Source organism: Vidua chalybeata, chromosome 2 (genome assembly GCF_026979565.1).
Source record: "Vidua chalybeata isolate OUT-0048 chromosome 2, bVidCha1 merged haplotype, whole genome shotgun sequence".
Classification (NCBI taxonomy): Eukaryota; Metazoa; Chordata; class Aves; order Passeriformes; family Viduidae; genus Vidua; species Vidua chalybeata.
In genome coordinates this window covers 52,098,635-52,113,577 of record NC_071531.1, presented here as the reverse complement: position 1 = coordinate 52,113,577, position 14,943 = coordinate 52,098,635, and the positions used below count along the sequence as shown (strand labels likewise).

Genomic DNA, 14,943 nt, shown 5'->3' with positions numbered 1-14,943 from the left:
CTCCTAGCCTTCTTCATTATTTTTCATTACAGATGTAGAGATGCTCATCTATACTGCTTAGCCCTTAGCTCACTTCCTGGGAGATTCTGTTTTGCTGCAATTACTTCCCTCTAAGATAAACCTGCTGCATAGTGTGCTATTCCTAACCTTTACAGATGTGACCCAGATAATGCTGATTGGATTCTATATGGTGCCATCTGTAGTTTAAAAAGATAATTGTGTTTATTTTGTTCTCCAGTTCAGAGTATTAAAAATAAGGTGAAAGCTCTACTGAAGATTACTTGGATTTTCTTGTGCTTGACAATAGAGACTTTCGGAGCATTTCCTAGAATTCGGCAAGGCGACTTGTGAGGTGGCTGAAGGTGTAAGATAGAGCTGGAGAAGTGAACTAGGTGATGCCACCATTTTTCAAGCCTTATCCACACTGGCCATTGAGAGTGGTCCTAGATCTGAACTATTTACAGAACAAGATTCAGAATTTGTGCTGATTTACTCTAAAGCCAACACCAGTAGTGACAACCATTAATGAAACTTCAGTGATCAGGGTACAGAAATTGGCTAGTGTATAGAAAAAGATAAGGTTGCTGGTAGTATAGAAATTCTTTAAGTTATCCATTTGCCAGGCATGTGTCTTCTCTAGCTTACACACAAGGATGTTTTTTTTTGTGGGGGTTTTTGGAGGGTTTTTTTGGTTGGTTGGTTGAGGATTTTTGGTTTTTCTGTTTGTTGGGGTTTTTGGGTTGTTTTTTTTTTTTTTTTTTTTTTTTTTTTGTATTTTAATAAGTGATAAGATATCTGCACTGTAAACATCAGACAATAGAGTAAGTTGCAGGGAAGTAATTAGAGACAGAGGGTTGTTCTTGGGATAATAATCCCCCTTACAAACCCATGACACACGACCCTCTTGCACTGTCTGCATAACCCCATAGTTTGTACCAACTGGTGTGAATTCCAGGGCAACAGATTGACAAGGTAAGAAGTTTGTGGGATTATAAAATTTATCTTGTGTGTGATAACTTTGGCTCTTCTGTCACACTTGAAGCCATGGAGGCTTCAGAATAGGTCACCTCAGGATCTTCTTTTCGTTTCCAACTATAACTGAATCAGCAGTTTCAGAAGATAATTACACTGAAAAAAAGCCAGAAATTTAGTGATATAAAATTAGTACTGAAAAAATACCAGATGGTGTTAAAATATGGTGTTTTTTGGTTTTTTTTTTTGTTTTTGTTTTTGGTTTTTTTTTTTTTTTTCCTATTCTGAAATGCACTGCTAAATCAAAGTACTTAAACTGCTAATTAGCCTTTGAAACTGAACATACTGGAAATCATAGGAGTGAAAAGAAGGAAATAATCATGTTCATACTTATAAGAATTGGACGAGAAGAGAATTTTAGTGTGATTTATACCTTTAATTATCTCATTAGTGATTAGACAGTGTATTTCATATTCCTCTGGTGAAGTAATTAGCCAGGCTTTACTTTTACTCTACAATTACATTAACATGTTGCAGAGTCACAGAACAGTTGAGGCTGGAAGGGACCTCTGGAGGTCATCTCTTCTCTAGGCTGAGCAGTCCCAAATCTCTCAGCCTTTCTTCACAGAAGAGAGGCTCCAGTCCTTTCATCACCTGTCTGAGATGCTCTTAAAGGACTGACCAATATTTCCAGTGAGATCTGACCAGAGTGAGGAAAATATAAGCAATTTGATGACTGAAAAGAGAAGGGATAGAGGGGTATTTAAACCTCAAATAGTGGTATTTTGCCTATCTTTTTTTCTGATAACTACCTAGGAAAAGGCTGTTTCCTTATTCTTCATGAGCCCCAGTTCTCAAAGAGATGCACTGCATTGTCTTAGTAGTGAGGTATGTAAAATGACCTCTCATGGTACTACCTGCCAGGGAGGAAATCCACTGGAACATCTCTCACCTCTACAGTGAGTATTGAGGCCAATCTTTCTTGGTGCCTTAAAGAGAAACCAAAAGCAAATGAAAACGGGAAAATACTCCCCTCATATCTTCCCCTATGGTAGCAGCACATGCTTTAAAATACTCATGCAAGTCTGCCAGGGAGTCGATAGTGGATGGAGAGGGTGGCTGCGCTGTACAGCTTCCTCTGCTCCCTAGATCTGTAGCAAAAGATTATATCTGCATGTGCAATTTTGTTGTTTCCAAATACCTGAACAATTGTTAGGCAGATGTTTCGGGCAAAATTATCCCAGGCACTTTTCTGCCAAGCTGCATCTAGGTGGCCCTCATTCCTATGAGGAAAAGGAACAGGGACAGGACTTTGTGCTTCCCAATGTTGAACTTCATGATTGATTCATGAACTTACTTCCTGTTGTTTCATTAATTATGGTTTCTCTCTCCAGAATATTTTATTGCTAGCTAAATATAAGATATATATATTTTTTAGAACAGTTCATTTTGTTTTCTGGTTTTTATTGTGTGAATCAAACTAAAAATCAGACTCTCTTTATATCAATATATGCTTGATTTATTCAACATATATTCAATATTCAACATATTGAATATATGTTGAATATATCAAACATATATTAAATAATGAACTCTCAGGCTATATTAAAAAGTATGAATTTCTGCAAAAGATAAATTAATTCTCCCAAAAGACATTGTCTGGTTTTCTGTTTAAAAAAGTAGTGGATTTTTTTTTTCACAGCTAAATTATATATTTTCTGTTTAAGGAATCTGTAAGGAAAAGTAAATTTCAATGCATATTTTCAATACAGACACTGAAAATGTTACTTATTCATTCTGCATAGCCTGCCTGCCACTTATTCTGGTATTCTAATTTTCTCAAGAAAACCCACCATGATGACATTACTATGCTATCTTGATTACTCCAACAAGAGTATATTCTCTGTGGTGTTGTTTCTGTTTATATATTCCATTATTTTTCTGTTGAGTCTTCTAGAAAGCATGAAAAAGGAAAACAGAATTGGTCATTGGTACAATGTTGACCTAAAGCTAATGGAATGTTACTTGTTTATTAGTGCACTTTAGATTAAGGTAAATTGTTTTCCCTTTCCAATGTCTTCCATATCTAGCTAGAGAATGTCTGGGAAAACACTGGATTATGCCAACACACATTTTTATGTTTAAAAAAAGGCCTTTAAATGGTTCTGTTTTTTGAAAAATGAATTCCAGAAAGTATAAGGAAGAACAGTGAGACATATTACATGCAACTGAGCAGACACAAAATCATAGACTCATTTTGGCTGGAAAAGATTGCCAACCCTCAACCCAGCACTGCTGAGTCAACCACAAAACCTTGTCCCTCTGTGCTGCATCTACATAACTTTCAAATACCTCCAGGGATGGAGATTCAATCACTTCCCTAGGCAGCTTGTTCCAATGCTTGACAACTCTTTCACTGGAAAACCTTTTTCCTAATATCCAATCAAAGCATCCCCTGGACAAAGTTGGTGTCATTTTCTTTCTTTGTATTGCTTGTTATTAGGGAAAAGACACCAACTCCCACCTTGCACAAACTCTTTTCAGGTAGTAGTACAGAATGATAATACTGTTCCAGAGCCTCCTTTTCTGCAGCCTAAACAAACCCAGTACCCTTCACTGCTCCTTCACATCTATCTCAGTAAAATTACTCACTTCTGATACTTGAAAATGCTGCAGTTGTTTGGCTGACATAGAACTGCTACTTAAATTGAGTAGACAAGTTTTCAGAGAAAAACTGTAGGTGTCTAAATAAAAAGTGGTATACTGACAGCTGCTTGCAATGTCAGAGGCACAATTTATTGTGTTTATTGTCCTCCTGAGGTATTTTAACGCTATGACTACATGATTCTTTAAGATAACAAATATCCTCATGGAAAACACAGGTGAAAAAAAATTAGCACCAAAGGCAGAAGATACTCATACAGAGGAGTGGTAATGACATATATGTCATGCTATCAATAAAAACAGTAGGATTGCAAGAAGGACGATCAAATTCTCACTTCTCAGTTCTTTTGTGAACATCTATTTATGCAATAGGGACCAATAGCATATTTGTGCTCCTGCTTGACAGGGGCTGCTCCTGGAGTCAGACCAGGGCTGAAACAGGCACATCCATAAGTATACTTACAAAGTATGCATATTTATACAAAACTTTTCAAGAAGCACATCAGAGAGAAATATTTAGTAATAAACACTTTGGACTTCTCTTTCTTTTAAAGGAAAATATCTTCATAAGTAGATTTTGCTGTTTGTGTATTATACAAATACAGGATTTTAAGCACACACATTCTTAAACACAATTACTGTACATTGTATATTTAGAATGAAAATGCGAGTAAGATTAAGATGTTTACTCAAGATGGTTTTGTGCATCAAATGGATAGATAATGAATGCTGTCAAACCTTTTATGTATGTGTCATGGTTTGACACTGGCACAATGCTAGAGCCCCCATGAAAATACACTTTCCCAAATAAATGCTGTGAGATGTTATCAGGAATAGAGTAGAGCAGGACTAAGCTTAATAACAAAGGAAAAAACTTTATTAAACTACTACTACTACTAAAAGACACACACACTAAATCTAGAATGAAGACTCTCTAAAACACCCCTCCTCTTCTTAATTTCTAAAACAACCACCATGAAACATCACCCGGGATTCCTGATCAAATTACCAGATAATCAATACTCAGTCTATCAAGGGAGAGAGAAGTCTCTCTTGTACCACAGGCCCCCCAGGAAACACAGCTGCCACCTCCTGTGTTTCCATGTCACACATGGCACCGCCTGGAGAAAATCTGCCAGTGTGACACTCTCCTTTCCATGTCACAGTGCTCTCACCACCGTGCATGGACAGACTGCTCATAGGGCTCCTTTAAGGATGCTTTGCCACAGGCTAAATGAGGTAACAGTTCAGCTTCTCATCTTGGGACTACAGTCCCCCCCATTTTCCCCTGGGGCAAAGGGTCTAGGAACAAAGATAATCTTCTTCCTGAAGACAGAGGGCATCACTATTCCTTCCTCAGCTTTCTTCTGTTCCTGCCATTTCTGTGCTGGTGGTTACTGAGCAGGTCTCCTTGGGTCACCACTGCATTCCCCTAAAATGCAGTCTCTGTTGCAGGAGATTTTGGTTCAGTCCATGGCTAACAAGAGAAGTCCAGCCAAAAGCTACTCTATCATCTCCTCCCACCTAAAAATTTCTTCTTCTAACATCTCAGGTCCCAGACTGTCTCTCTTCTACTACAAATTGAAGATGAGTAATATTTTACAAAGCCCTCATTTCCCAGGAAAGGGTTAAAAGTTCAGACTCCCTGGACAGCTGAAATCTCTGCCTAGCATTCTCAACTCCCACACTGGGCATCATGCCCCCACCCGTTCTCTTTCTCTTCTGCCAGCAAATTTTCAGGTGCCATCAGGCTCTCTGTCTCTTTCCCTCTGATGGGGGGACAAAGGCATCTCCGTTTCTTTCCACCCTTCCGTTCACAGGAGCTGGCTCGGTTCCAGACCTTCAGCCTTTCAGCCCCTCGGCCTACCTGGACAAGGCCGCATGGCTTCCCCTCCCCCGCCCAGCCTGAGGCTGGGCAGGGGAGAGTCTGTACTCTCTGATGACCGGAACTAAAGAGAAGTTCCTCTGGGAGTTCTTGCTTTTAACCTCCTGTGTTCTCAGAGGCATGTCCATACTTTAAGTGGTCACTCTAGGTGCCAATATCTAAACCTGACCGCTGATTGGTTTGACCCAACTTCCTGAAAAAAAAATTCACTTCCATGTCAAACCACAACACTATGTGAAGACAGAGCAGTTTGCAAAAATTTTTACAACTTGCAAAATGCCATATAACAATCTTTATAGATTTCACTTTCTTATTTTTAATTTTTTTTAAATTTTTTAACAAATTCCTACTAAACTGAAGAGGAAGGAGGCAGATTCAAGTCACAGACAACTCAAACATATATCTCAAGAAGCTAGAAGAACTACTTAAGAGGAAAAAGATTATCTTTCCCTATTTTTTGCCTTTTTTTTTTACAGTATTTACAATAGGTTTTTGAATATGTCTTTCAGTATTTAAAAATATATGCCTATATGAGAATGAAAAATATAAATTTAAAATAAAGTTTAAATGAAATCTGCTTTAAGAAATGTCTTGCTAGAAACAAAATGAAATAAAACAAAAAACAAAATCAAAATTAAAAAAACCCAGAAAAACAAGGACATCTCCAAAATTCACTAGAACAAGAGTAACTTCATGTAGCTATGCTAGATGGCATTCCTGTGAAATAATTATATATATATGTAATAAACCACATTTGATAAACTGTATTTGTGAAGCAAAGAGGATTATTGCAATGATTTAAAATGCATTAAAGAAAAGGAAAAATATGCAACATGAATGTATAATGAAGAATGACTGGAGGACTCAACTGCATATTTCAAAAGGTTAATTTTTTTAATATTTCTGTGGCAATAGAAGAGATCTTTCTAAAAGTATCTATACAACAATAAACAAACTTTTAATATTGCATGATACAGCTTAATCATGAACATTACCTGTTTACCACCAGAGTACTTTTGGCAGCAGGTTTTATATTTAGTCATAAGATTAATGAAAAGCACATATATAATATCGGTGCTTCAGTAAATTGATGATTCCATCTCTTTGTAAAATGACCTGCCACATTTTTATGGAAGAGTTTCTTGTTCATGCAACTTTTCATTTCTTTTTTTCCTTTGTATTTACTTAAAGACTGGGATTCAGTAAACAACTAATCTAGGACTTTGAGGAACTAGTCTAGGGCTATTCTAGAAGTAATATACACCAGTGGTTTTGGATCATGGTTACTGTAACACCTTTTGTTTTCTTTTTCTGCAAGTTCTCATTTTCCTTTATTATTCTAACTGCTACCTAGTGAGACAGGCTAGAAAACCTCAGGAGAAATTAATCAGCATTCTGACATCATTACAACACTGCTTGATTACTGATACCAATCTCCACTTGCTGCATATTTTCCTGCTCATAATCCATAGCACCATCTAACATAGACCATATATACATCATGTTCTACCACTTGGCTTCTGCTCTATATTTGGGATTCCAGGATGGCTGCAGGAAGTCAGAGCTTAATAATTCCTAAAAATTGCTGTATGTCCAATTCTTGCAATTACTAATTTATTTCAGTTAATCATCCTCCTCTATGTGTGGACTTCTGTAAACTATTAGATGGTTAAATACTGATAATCCAAATTAGAGAAGTTATTGTGATGATATTAATGGGTAAAGTGAATGGAACATTGTCAGCAGCACATACCCGCAATCTATTAATGCATCCCAGTCCATTAATGCACACATGCTGAGAAAATGTGTTTCTTATATGTGCATTTAAAATAAAATTAAATCAATAAATAAGCAAAGGTGTGTGGAAACAGAGATTTAAATTCTTTTAGTTTGTCTAGGAAATTAAAATTACAGATTCATCTAACTTTGATACTTTCCTCTCTATCCATTTAGTACTATGCTGCATTAATTTCTCACATCAGGCAAAATTCCAGTTGCTGTTTGCTGGAGTTTAATTATCACTTCATTTTTATGGAAAGGAAGATACTTATAGAAGTGACTTCAAAACAAACCTAGCGTGCTACGCTACTCTTTATGTGATGAGCCATACAACCTTCAAATGCTTTCATAATATTTGCACTTAGCCAGTATTTTATATGCTAGTTAATAAACTGCTAATTTGTCTAGTTCATCCAATTATTTGCAACGGTTTCACATTTGGTAGCAAACATCAGGAAGTATTAAAAATACATCATTGTGAATTTCAACCACCCATAACAGTCATTCAGTGAAGAAAGTTGTGGAGGATAAAATAAATTACTAATTCTTTAGGAGCGATAATACAGTATCAGCATCATCTCCCAGCCCAGGCTTTCTTCATGAACTCAGTGACTCTTCAAAGCAGGCAAACTACACTCAGGTCTCCTGAATGGACATGTGGAAACAAGACTCACTGCGCATAAAAGCTAGTCAAGAACACAGCAGGATCACAAGAGGGATGAGTTGAACAGATGCAAGCTGAGACGGCACAGCTACAGAGCCTGGGTTACTGGGAATATATATTGCATCAGCTGTAACACAGGCTCCTGCTATGCATATGCTTCTCTGCCATACCAGCCCATTCTCAAAGCAGTTTTTATCTGCTGAAAATGTGTGAAAGTCCTGCTAGTTTCCAGTCAGAGAGTGCATCAACAGAGGGCTGAACCTCCTGTTGCTCTGTGTTTTCTCCTGCTGCTACCGAAATGAACTGCTTCTGCCTGACCTGAATCTGCAAAATAGGCTGTGTGTTGATGTGGTAATGGTGCTATGCTCGTGCTGTCATCCTAAATATTTCTGTATTTTTATTGAGGAACAGATATTAATAGTAAATAAGAACAAGTACAGCTGCACCCAAATTGGGTTTATTTTTGAGGATTATTGGCTCATTTCCTAACTGAATGCTTGTGTTTACTGTAATTTGTCCTAAGAGAAAATTTTTTTATCATCCAAAGACAATGTTCTGCAATGTTCTGTGCACATCCATGACTAACATTTAGCTACACAATTGTTTTTTGGGATTGAAACGACCTTCAAACCCAAAAGATCATCTAGTTCCAACCCCTGAGCCATGATATGGATACCTTTTACTGGACCACATTGCTCAAAGCCTTATCCAGCCTGGCCTTGAACACTTCCAGGCATGGGACAACTTCTCTGGGCAATATGTGCCAGTGTCTCACCACCATCCTCAGTAACCAATTACTTCCTAATATCTGATCTGAACCTACGACCTCAGTTTAAAGTCATTGCCACTTGTCCTGTGACTACATGCCCTTGTAAAAATAGTCTCCAGCTTTCTTGTTGGCCCCTTTAGGTATTGGAAGGTGGATTATTATAAAGTCTCCCTGGAACCCCTTTTTTCTCTGTGCTGAACAGTCCCAGCTCTCTCAGCCTGCCTTCACAGGAGAGGTGCTCCAGCACTCTGATCAACTTTGTGGTCCTCCTCTAGACTCGCTCCTGAAGTTCAGTATCATTATGGGATCCCAGAGGTGGATTCAATACTCCATGTGGGGCCTCAAGAAAGTGGAGTTGAAGGGCAGAATCACAGTCACAGAGTTACAGAATAAGCTGATTTGGAAGGGACCATTCAGTCCAACTCCTGGCCCTGCACAGCACCATCCCCAGGAGTCACACCATGTGCCTGAGAGCATTTTCCAAACACTTTTTGAGCTCAGACAGACTTTGTGATGTAACCACTTCCTTGGGGAGCCTCTTCCAGTGCCCAATCACCCTTTGGGTGAAAAAACTTTTCCTGATATCTGATCTAAACCTCCTCTGACACAGCTTAATTCTAAAAGCATGAAGCTGCATCGACTTGCTTGTCATATTTCTCTTGATACCACCCATTTATTTTCACACAGGCACAGATGTCATACATTCTAATCACTGGTGCAACTTGATGGGATAAACATGCCATGGCATTTTGCAAACCATATTGCCACAGCTATTTAGTGAAACAACTTCAATAACAGCACCTAGGCAAAGAGTTGTGAAATACTAAAGATATAATTTTATATGATACTTTTTAAAAGTGCAGTTTATTTTATATTAGAACTAGTGTTTCTGAAGGTATAGTCTTCAGTCTAAATATGGACATGAAAATTTAAATGCTGTGGAATTGTTTGTGAATATCACAAAAAAAATTATAATGCCTTTTTGAGTTTATAAACTTGTAATATAGCTAGCTTTTAGTTCAAATATTTTGTTTCACTTCATTCAAGAAATCAGTGGTTTAAATTTACCAGAAATGAAAGCACAACCTATCATAATAACTCTTATTCCAAACAAATAAAAAAAAAATGCTTTGATAAATTTTGCAGGGTAATTTGGGGAAAATTTTACATTCCTTTATCTGTTGAAAAACTAGCAATCTAGTTGAAGCTAGTTATCTTTCTTTTCTAAAAGACTTAAAATTTCTGCATTGGAAGACCCATGAATCGTCATTAATATTTTAGACAATTGCTTAAGAATCAAATACATTGCATAGCTAACTGCCATTTATCAAAGGCTAAAAAAACTGAGAGAAGTATTTGACTTATAATGGGAAAACAAATTCTAGAAATCTGTAACTAAGGTATATTACTACCATTCTAGTTTTTTTCTTAAATTTCTCTCTGAAAATTGTAATAATTTTGAACAAAGAATGAACTCAAAACTCAGTTTCTTTTCTCTAACTGTATTATGCTTTTACTTAAATATCAGTAGATTTTCATTGGACCAAAATCTTGGCAACATTTCTTGACTGATTTAAACATCCCTCCACCAATCTTGGAATAGAAAGTTATTTCACCATTTGCTGAGAAAGAAAATATGAAGGATAACTCATAAAGGAACCAATATCCCATAATACCTTTGTTGTTATCCATTCCTCCAACAGCATATAGTGTTCCAACTGTAGATTTTCTAGGCTTAGTTCTTGGACTTTGCATGAGAGTTCTTCTTTCTGGTAAAAGATGATATTTCATGGCTTCCAGAATAAGCTTCTGGCATTCTAGGTCATCCTTAAAAAGTGCATGGTTTTCCAGGTCAGCCAATATCTGTGAATGGCAATAAGTGAATAAAACATCCTAGAAATTCTTAGAAAAGCAATACCATGCAATAACAGACAAATACAAATGGATGTCACAAGTATATTTCATCATTCTAGAACACACAGATAGCTTTGCATGGCTATTTTTTCTTGGAACACAGAGAGAGAATTAATCAGTTAGTTGATTTTTAAAGGATTTTGAGGCCAGTGTTTCACCAGCCCTTAAGACTACAATCTTACTAATCTTTTACTGAAGGCTTTGAAGAAAACTAAATATTCTCTTGTGGGCTGATTTATTTTTAATGGTTTCCAACATAACACTGAAAGAACCCAGAAGGCATCTCTTTGCAGGAACATTCCTTATTTTTAAAACCAAATAGAAACAATGTTCCCACCCAATAACCAATGGTGCTCAGTGCATACAGGTAAAAGAATATTCTATTGTGATTCCAAAGAAGGAGGCTGCAAGTTGTAAATGTGTTTGATTCACTTGCCTGTATATATGTATCTACCAGCTTTTGAGATGTTCTAAATTACCATGTAAATTTTCAGGACACCATTGAATTATATAATCTGGGTTAACCTCACAAGTGACCTAGCTCTGAGCAGGAGTTGGACTGTAGAACTCCTGAGGCCTGCTCCCACCTGAATGATTCTCTGATTCTGTGATCTCACTGATGTCAGGCCAGAAGAGTGCAACGCTCATGCAGATTTTGTGTCATATCTGCCATACCCATATAGGTATCTCAGATAGCCTAAGGTATCCAAATTAGAGCAAGATTTAATTGCATATAACAGCATATCTGTACAGTACAGTAAATTTCTAGATATTATAGAATATCTATCTGGAAGATAAAATAATATTCAGAGAAGCAGCTAAAGACCAGCAAGCAGGAGAATTTCATTCCTGGAGTCTGAGGATGTCTTCCCACAGACATATATATGCAAAAATATGCAAATTGTTTTGCAGTTGCCTAAAGACAGGAAGCTAGATTCCTTTTACGAACTCTCAGCTTTTTTCATCTGGACTTCAATGGCTGCAGAAGAATTTTGAATGTCCTTTGTCAATCTGTCAGCCTTTGGCAGATAACATGTTTTCTGTGACATCTGAAATATTAACAGCTGGCACATGACAGCTGTTGTCTTCTTCTGATTTTAGGCATTAGTCATGAAATGAATCTATGGTTGAAAGAAAGGCATGTTACAGCCCCCAGTACCAACACAGGCTGGGAGATGAACAGCTCAAGACCAGCCCTGCCCAGAAGGGCTTGGGAGTGCTGGTGGATGAGAGGCCAGACATGATTCAGCAATGTGCACTCACAGCCCAGAATGTGTCCTGGATTGCATCCAAAGCGTGGGCAGAAGGCACAGGGAGGGGATTCTGCCCCTCTGCTCTGTTCTGATGAGACCCCACCTGCAGGGCTGCATCCAGCTCTGGGACACCAGCACAGGAAGGACATGGACCTGTTGGAGCAAGTCCAGGGAAGGGCCACCAAGATGCTTAGAGGGATGGAACAGCTCTACTATGAGGAAAGACTGAGAAAATTGGGATTGTTCAGCTTAGAAAAGAGAAGGCTTCGAAGTGACCTAATTGCAGCCTTCCAGTGTCTCAAGGGAATTTACAGGAACAACGGGGCAAGACTATTTATAAGAGCAGGCAGTGGCATGACTAGGGGGAATTGTTTCAAATTAAGATAGTAGGTTTAAATTAAATGTAAGGAGAAGTATTTTTACTGTGAGGGTGGTGAGGCACTGGAACAGGTTGTCCAGAGAAATTGTGGATGCTCCACCCCTGGAGGTGTTCAAGGCCAGGCTGAATGGGGCTTTGAGCTACCTTATCTAGTGGAAGGTGCACCTGCCTTTGGTAAAGAGGCTGGAACGAGATGATCTTCAAGGTTCCTGACAGCCCAAACCACTCTATGATTCTATGATTCTATGATAAAGGTTTCTGTGTGGGAGGATGGATTGTGAGAGAATAGAGATAGTGCTGAAGGCAATCTCACCCCTGAGGAGTTGCAGCTGTACTAATTACCAAAGAGTAGGAGCAGCCTTGCCCTTAATAGAGCACAGCTGTGTCCAATAAGGGTGGGTAAGGATGGGTGTTATAAGAGTGGATTAGCTGAGGTTGAGAAGAGAGTTGGAGTCAGTTGGCTGTGCTGCTGTGTGGGATAAGGGTCAGGCAGTTGTGCTAGGGACAGTAAGGGTTAGTTTGTGCTGCAAGGGACAGGAAGGAGTTGGCCAACTGTGCAGAAGGAAGAGAAAAGGAGTCAGTTCTGTGAGGAGCTGCCTGTGAAAATTCACAGAGAGAAGGTATGAAAGCTTTATGGTAGGATGATAAACTGATGGTGACAGTGAGTTCCCATCCACCGTTGAGTGATATCAATCACCAATGCCAACATTTCTGTGTATTGTGTGTACCTGTTCTGGTTATTATTCAATTAATATTACTAAGTAAGGATATTAAAAGTATGCTTAGAAACAGGGGTAATAAGTGTATTTCATAACACTAGGTTAACTTTTATCTCATAATCTTAAGATTTTTTCATAAATTCATATATTCATTTTTTCATATATTCTCCAGGTTTTTTTTTTCCTTTATAGTGTTCAGCACAATGCTCAGTAGACTAAAAAATCAAAGATCTGAAGGCAAATTGTGTCCAGATTTTAGGTAGGATGATTGCAAAATGATTTAACACATGTTTAGGACTACAGAACCAAATGGAATACTCTGTCAATATTAACTAAACAGAACACAGGCACAAGAGCACTAAGAAATAGAATTACCAGTTTTCTCTGCACAAATTTGAGGCAATATTAAGTTATGTAGACTTTCTAATGCTTAATGTCATTAATAAAATTGGTGACAAAGGTTTTTATGGCAAGCTTATTATATAAATAAGGATCACAATCCAATAATAATATTGGTGATTTCTTTTTAGACCATTACTCCTTTACCCAGAAATGCTTAGGCTCTTAAAGCAAATAGTTATCTTTGAAATATTTTAATGGTGTTGCCAGGTGTTTCAAATAAAGAAGAAATAATAATCTGTGAACACCATTCTGTCCCAAAATTCTGAGACTTAATCAACCACAAATAAAAGCTGAATCTCTCTTTCTCTGAAGTTAGAAATTCACCTTAAAAATGAATAAAAAATGGAAAAAACCCCAAAAAATACAAATAAAAATTTTAAAGTGGACTGAAATATTTGTTCATGTCCCTTAAAAAAAAAAAAATCATTCCTCCTATTAACTTTTCTGGAACATGGGCTAACTTGTGATAAACACTGTATTTCTGAATTTCCTAAAGGCTAAAGTTGTGAATAACAAAAAAACAATTGAAGCTACTACTAATTTGAAGACAGAAGTTATATAAAGCTGTTTCATGTTGTTTAAATTTCAGTAATCTGCTTCAAATTTTTCTACTCCATAGTTATCTTTCCTGATTATGTCACAGCAATCAATATATTTTTATTAAATCAGGATGCATTTGATCAGGAAATTCAGTTAATAAGGATGTTTCCTTGGAAACCATATTATGTTCAGCTTGCTCTTCCATGTTTATGACATAATTCATTAAGAGAGAATTGTATCTAATACTAACTGAATATTGCTGGGCTTTGTAACGTGGAAAATCACAGAGCTGTAGCTTCTCAAAAGACTACAATATCAGTGCCAGGATAGTTAACTTTACCATTGCTAGGACTTCTCAGAATAGCAATATCCTGAGAATTTTTTGTCACTTTGTCATCATGTTTCTCATTTTTCCCAATTAAAACCTCCAAAAAGTCCTTTCTTAGATATACTTCCAAATGACTTCCAGCACCATGCTGCAGAGAGCAGGCATGTTTCAACTCAATGAAGCACACTCAATTTGAGATCTGGAGTGTAAAGCACTCAAGTAGTGCCAAAAGGAAAGTCAAGTCTAACAAGAAAAAAGGAGTAGTTTGGTACAGGTTCAGTGACCAACAGTGGGTGTACCACAGGAATGCACCAATTGCTGCCTGCCTTGCTCTTATTCTCAGCTCCCTCCTTCCTTCCTTGATGAGCAGCTCTGCATTTGTTGCTTCCTGACAGATCTCTCCCAGCCTCTCTGTTATCCCAGTGATTTGCAGCTAGGATTGTGGAGATCTGAATACTTGATTTGAGTGACATTAAGCAAAGTCCCACATATTCTACATAAATGATCATCTGAGAGATGGAACTGGTTCCTTTCTACCCTGTGCCATCTAGGATAAAATTCAGCCATTACTAGGGAAAAGTTTCCACCTACCTGGAAAGAAAAAGACCACTTTTTTCCTTTACTCCACTCTTGGAAGAGACTACAAGGCAATGGAAGAAGCAAAGACCTGCCCTC

At 37.6% G+C, this 14,943-nt stretch overlaps 1 protein-coding gene across 2 annotated transcripts in view; it reads right to left on the bottom strand.

Annotated features, from left to right (window-relative positions):
- The window catches only part of KLHL1 (kelch like family member 1), a 183,582-nt gene that overhangs the window by 34,663 nt on the left and 133,976 nt on the right, over positions 1–14,943 (bottom strand). For both annotated transcript variants that reach the window (XM_053935143.1, XM_053935144.1), the window contains one exon: positions 10,410–10,596. In XM_053935143.1, coding sequence (XP_053791118.1) covers positions 10,410–10,596 — 187 coding nt within the window. The remainder of the gene's footprint in view (positions 1–10,409; positions 10,597–14,943) is intronic.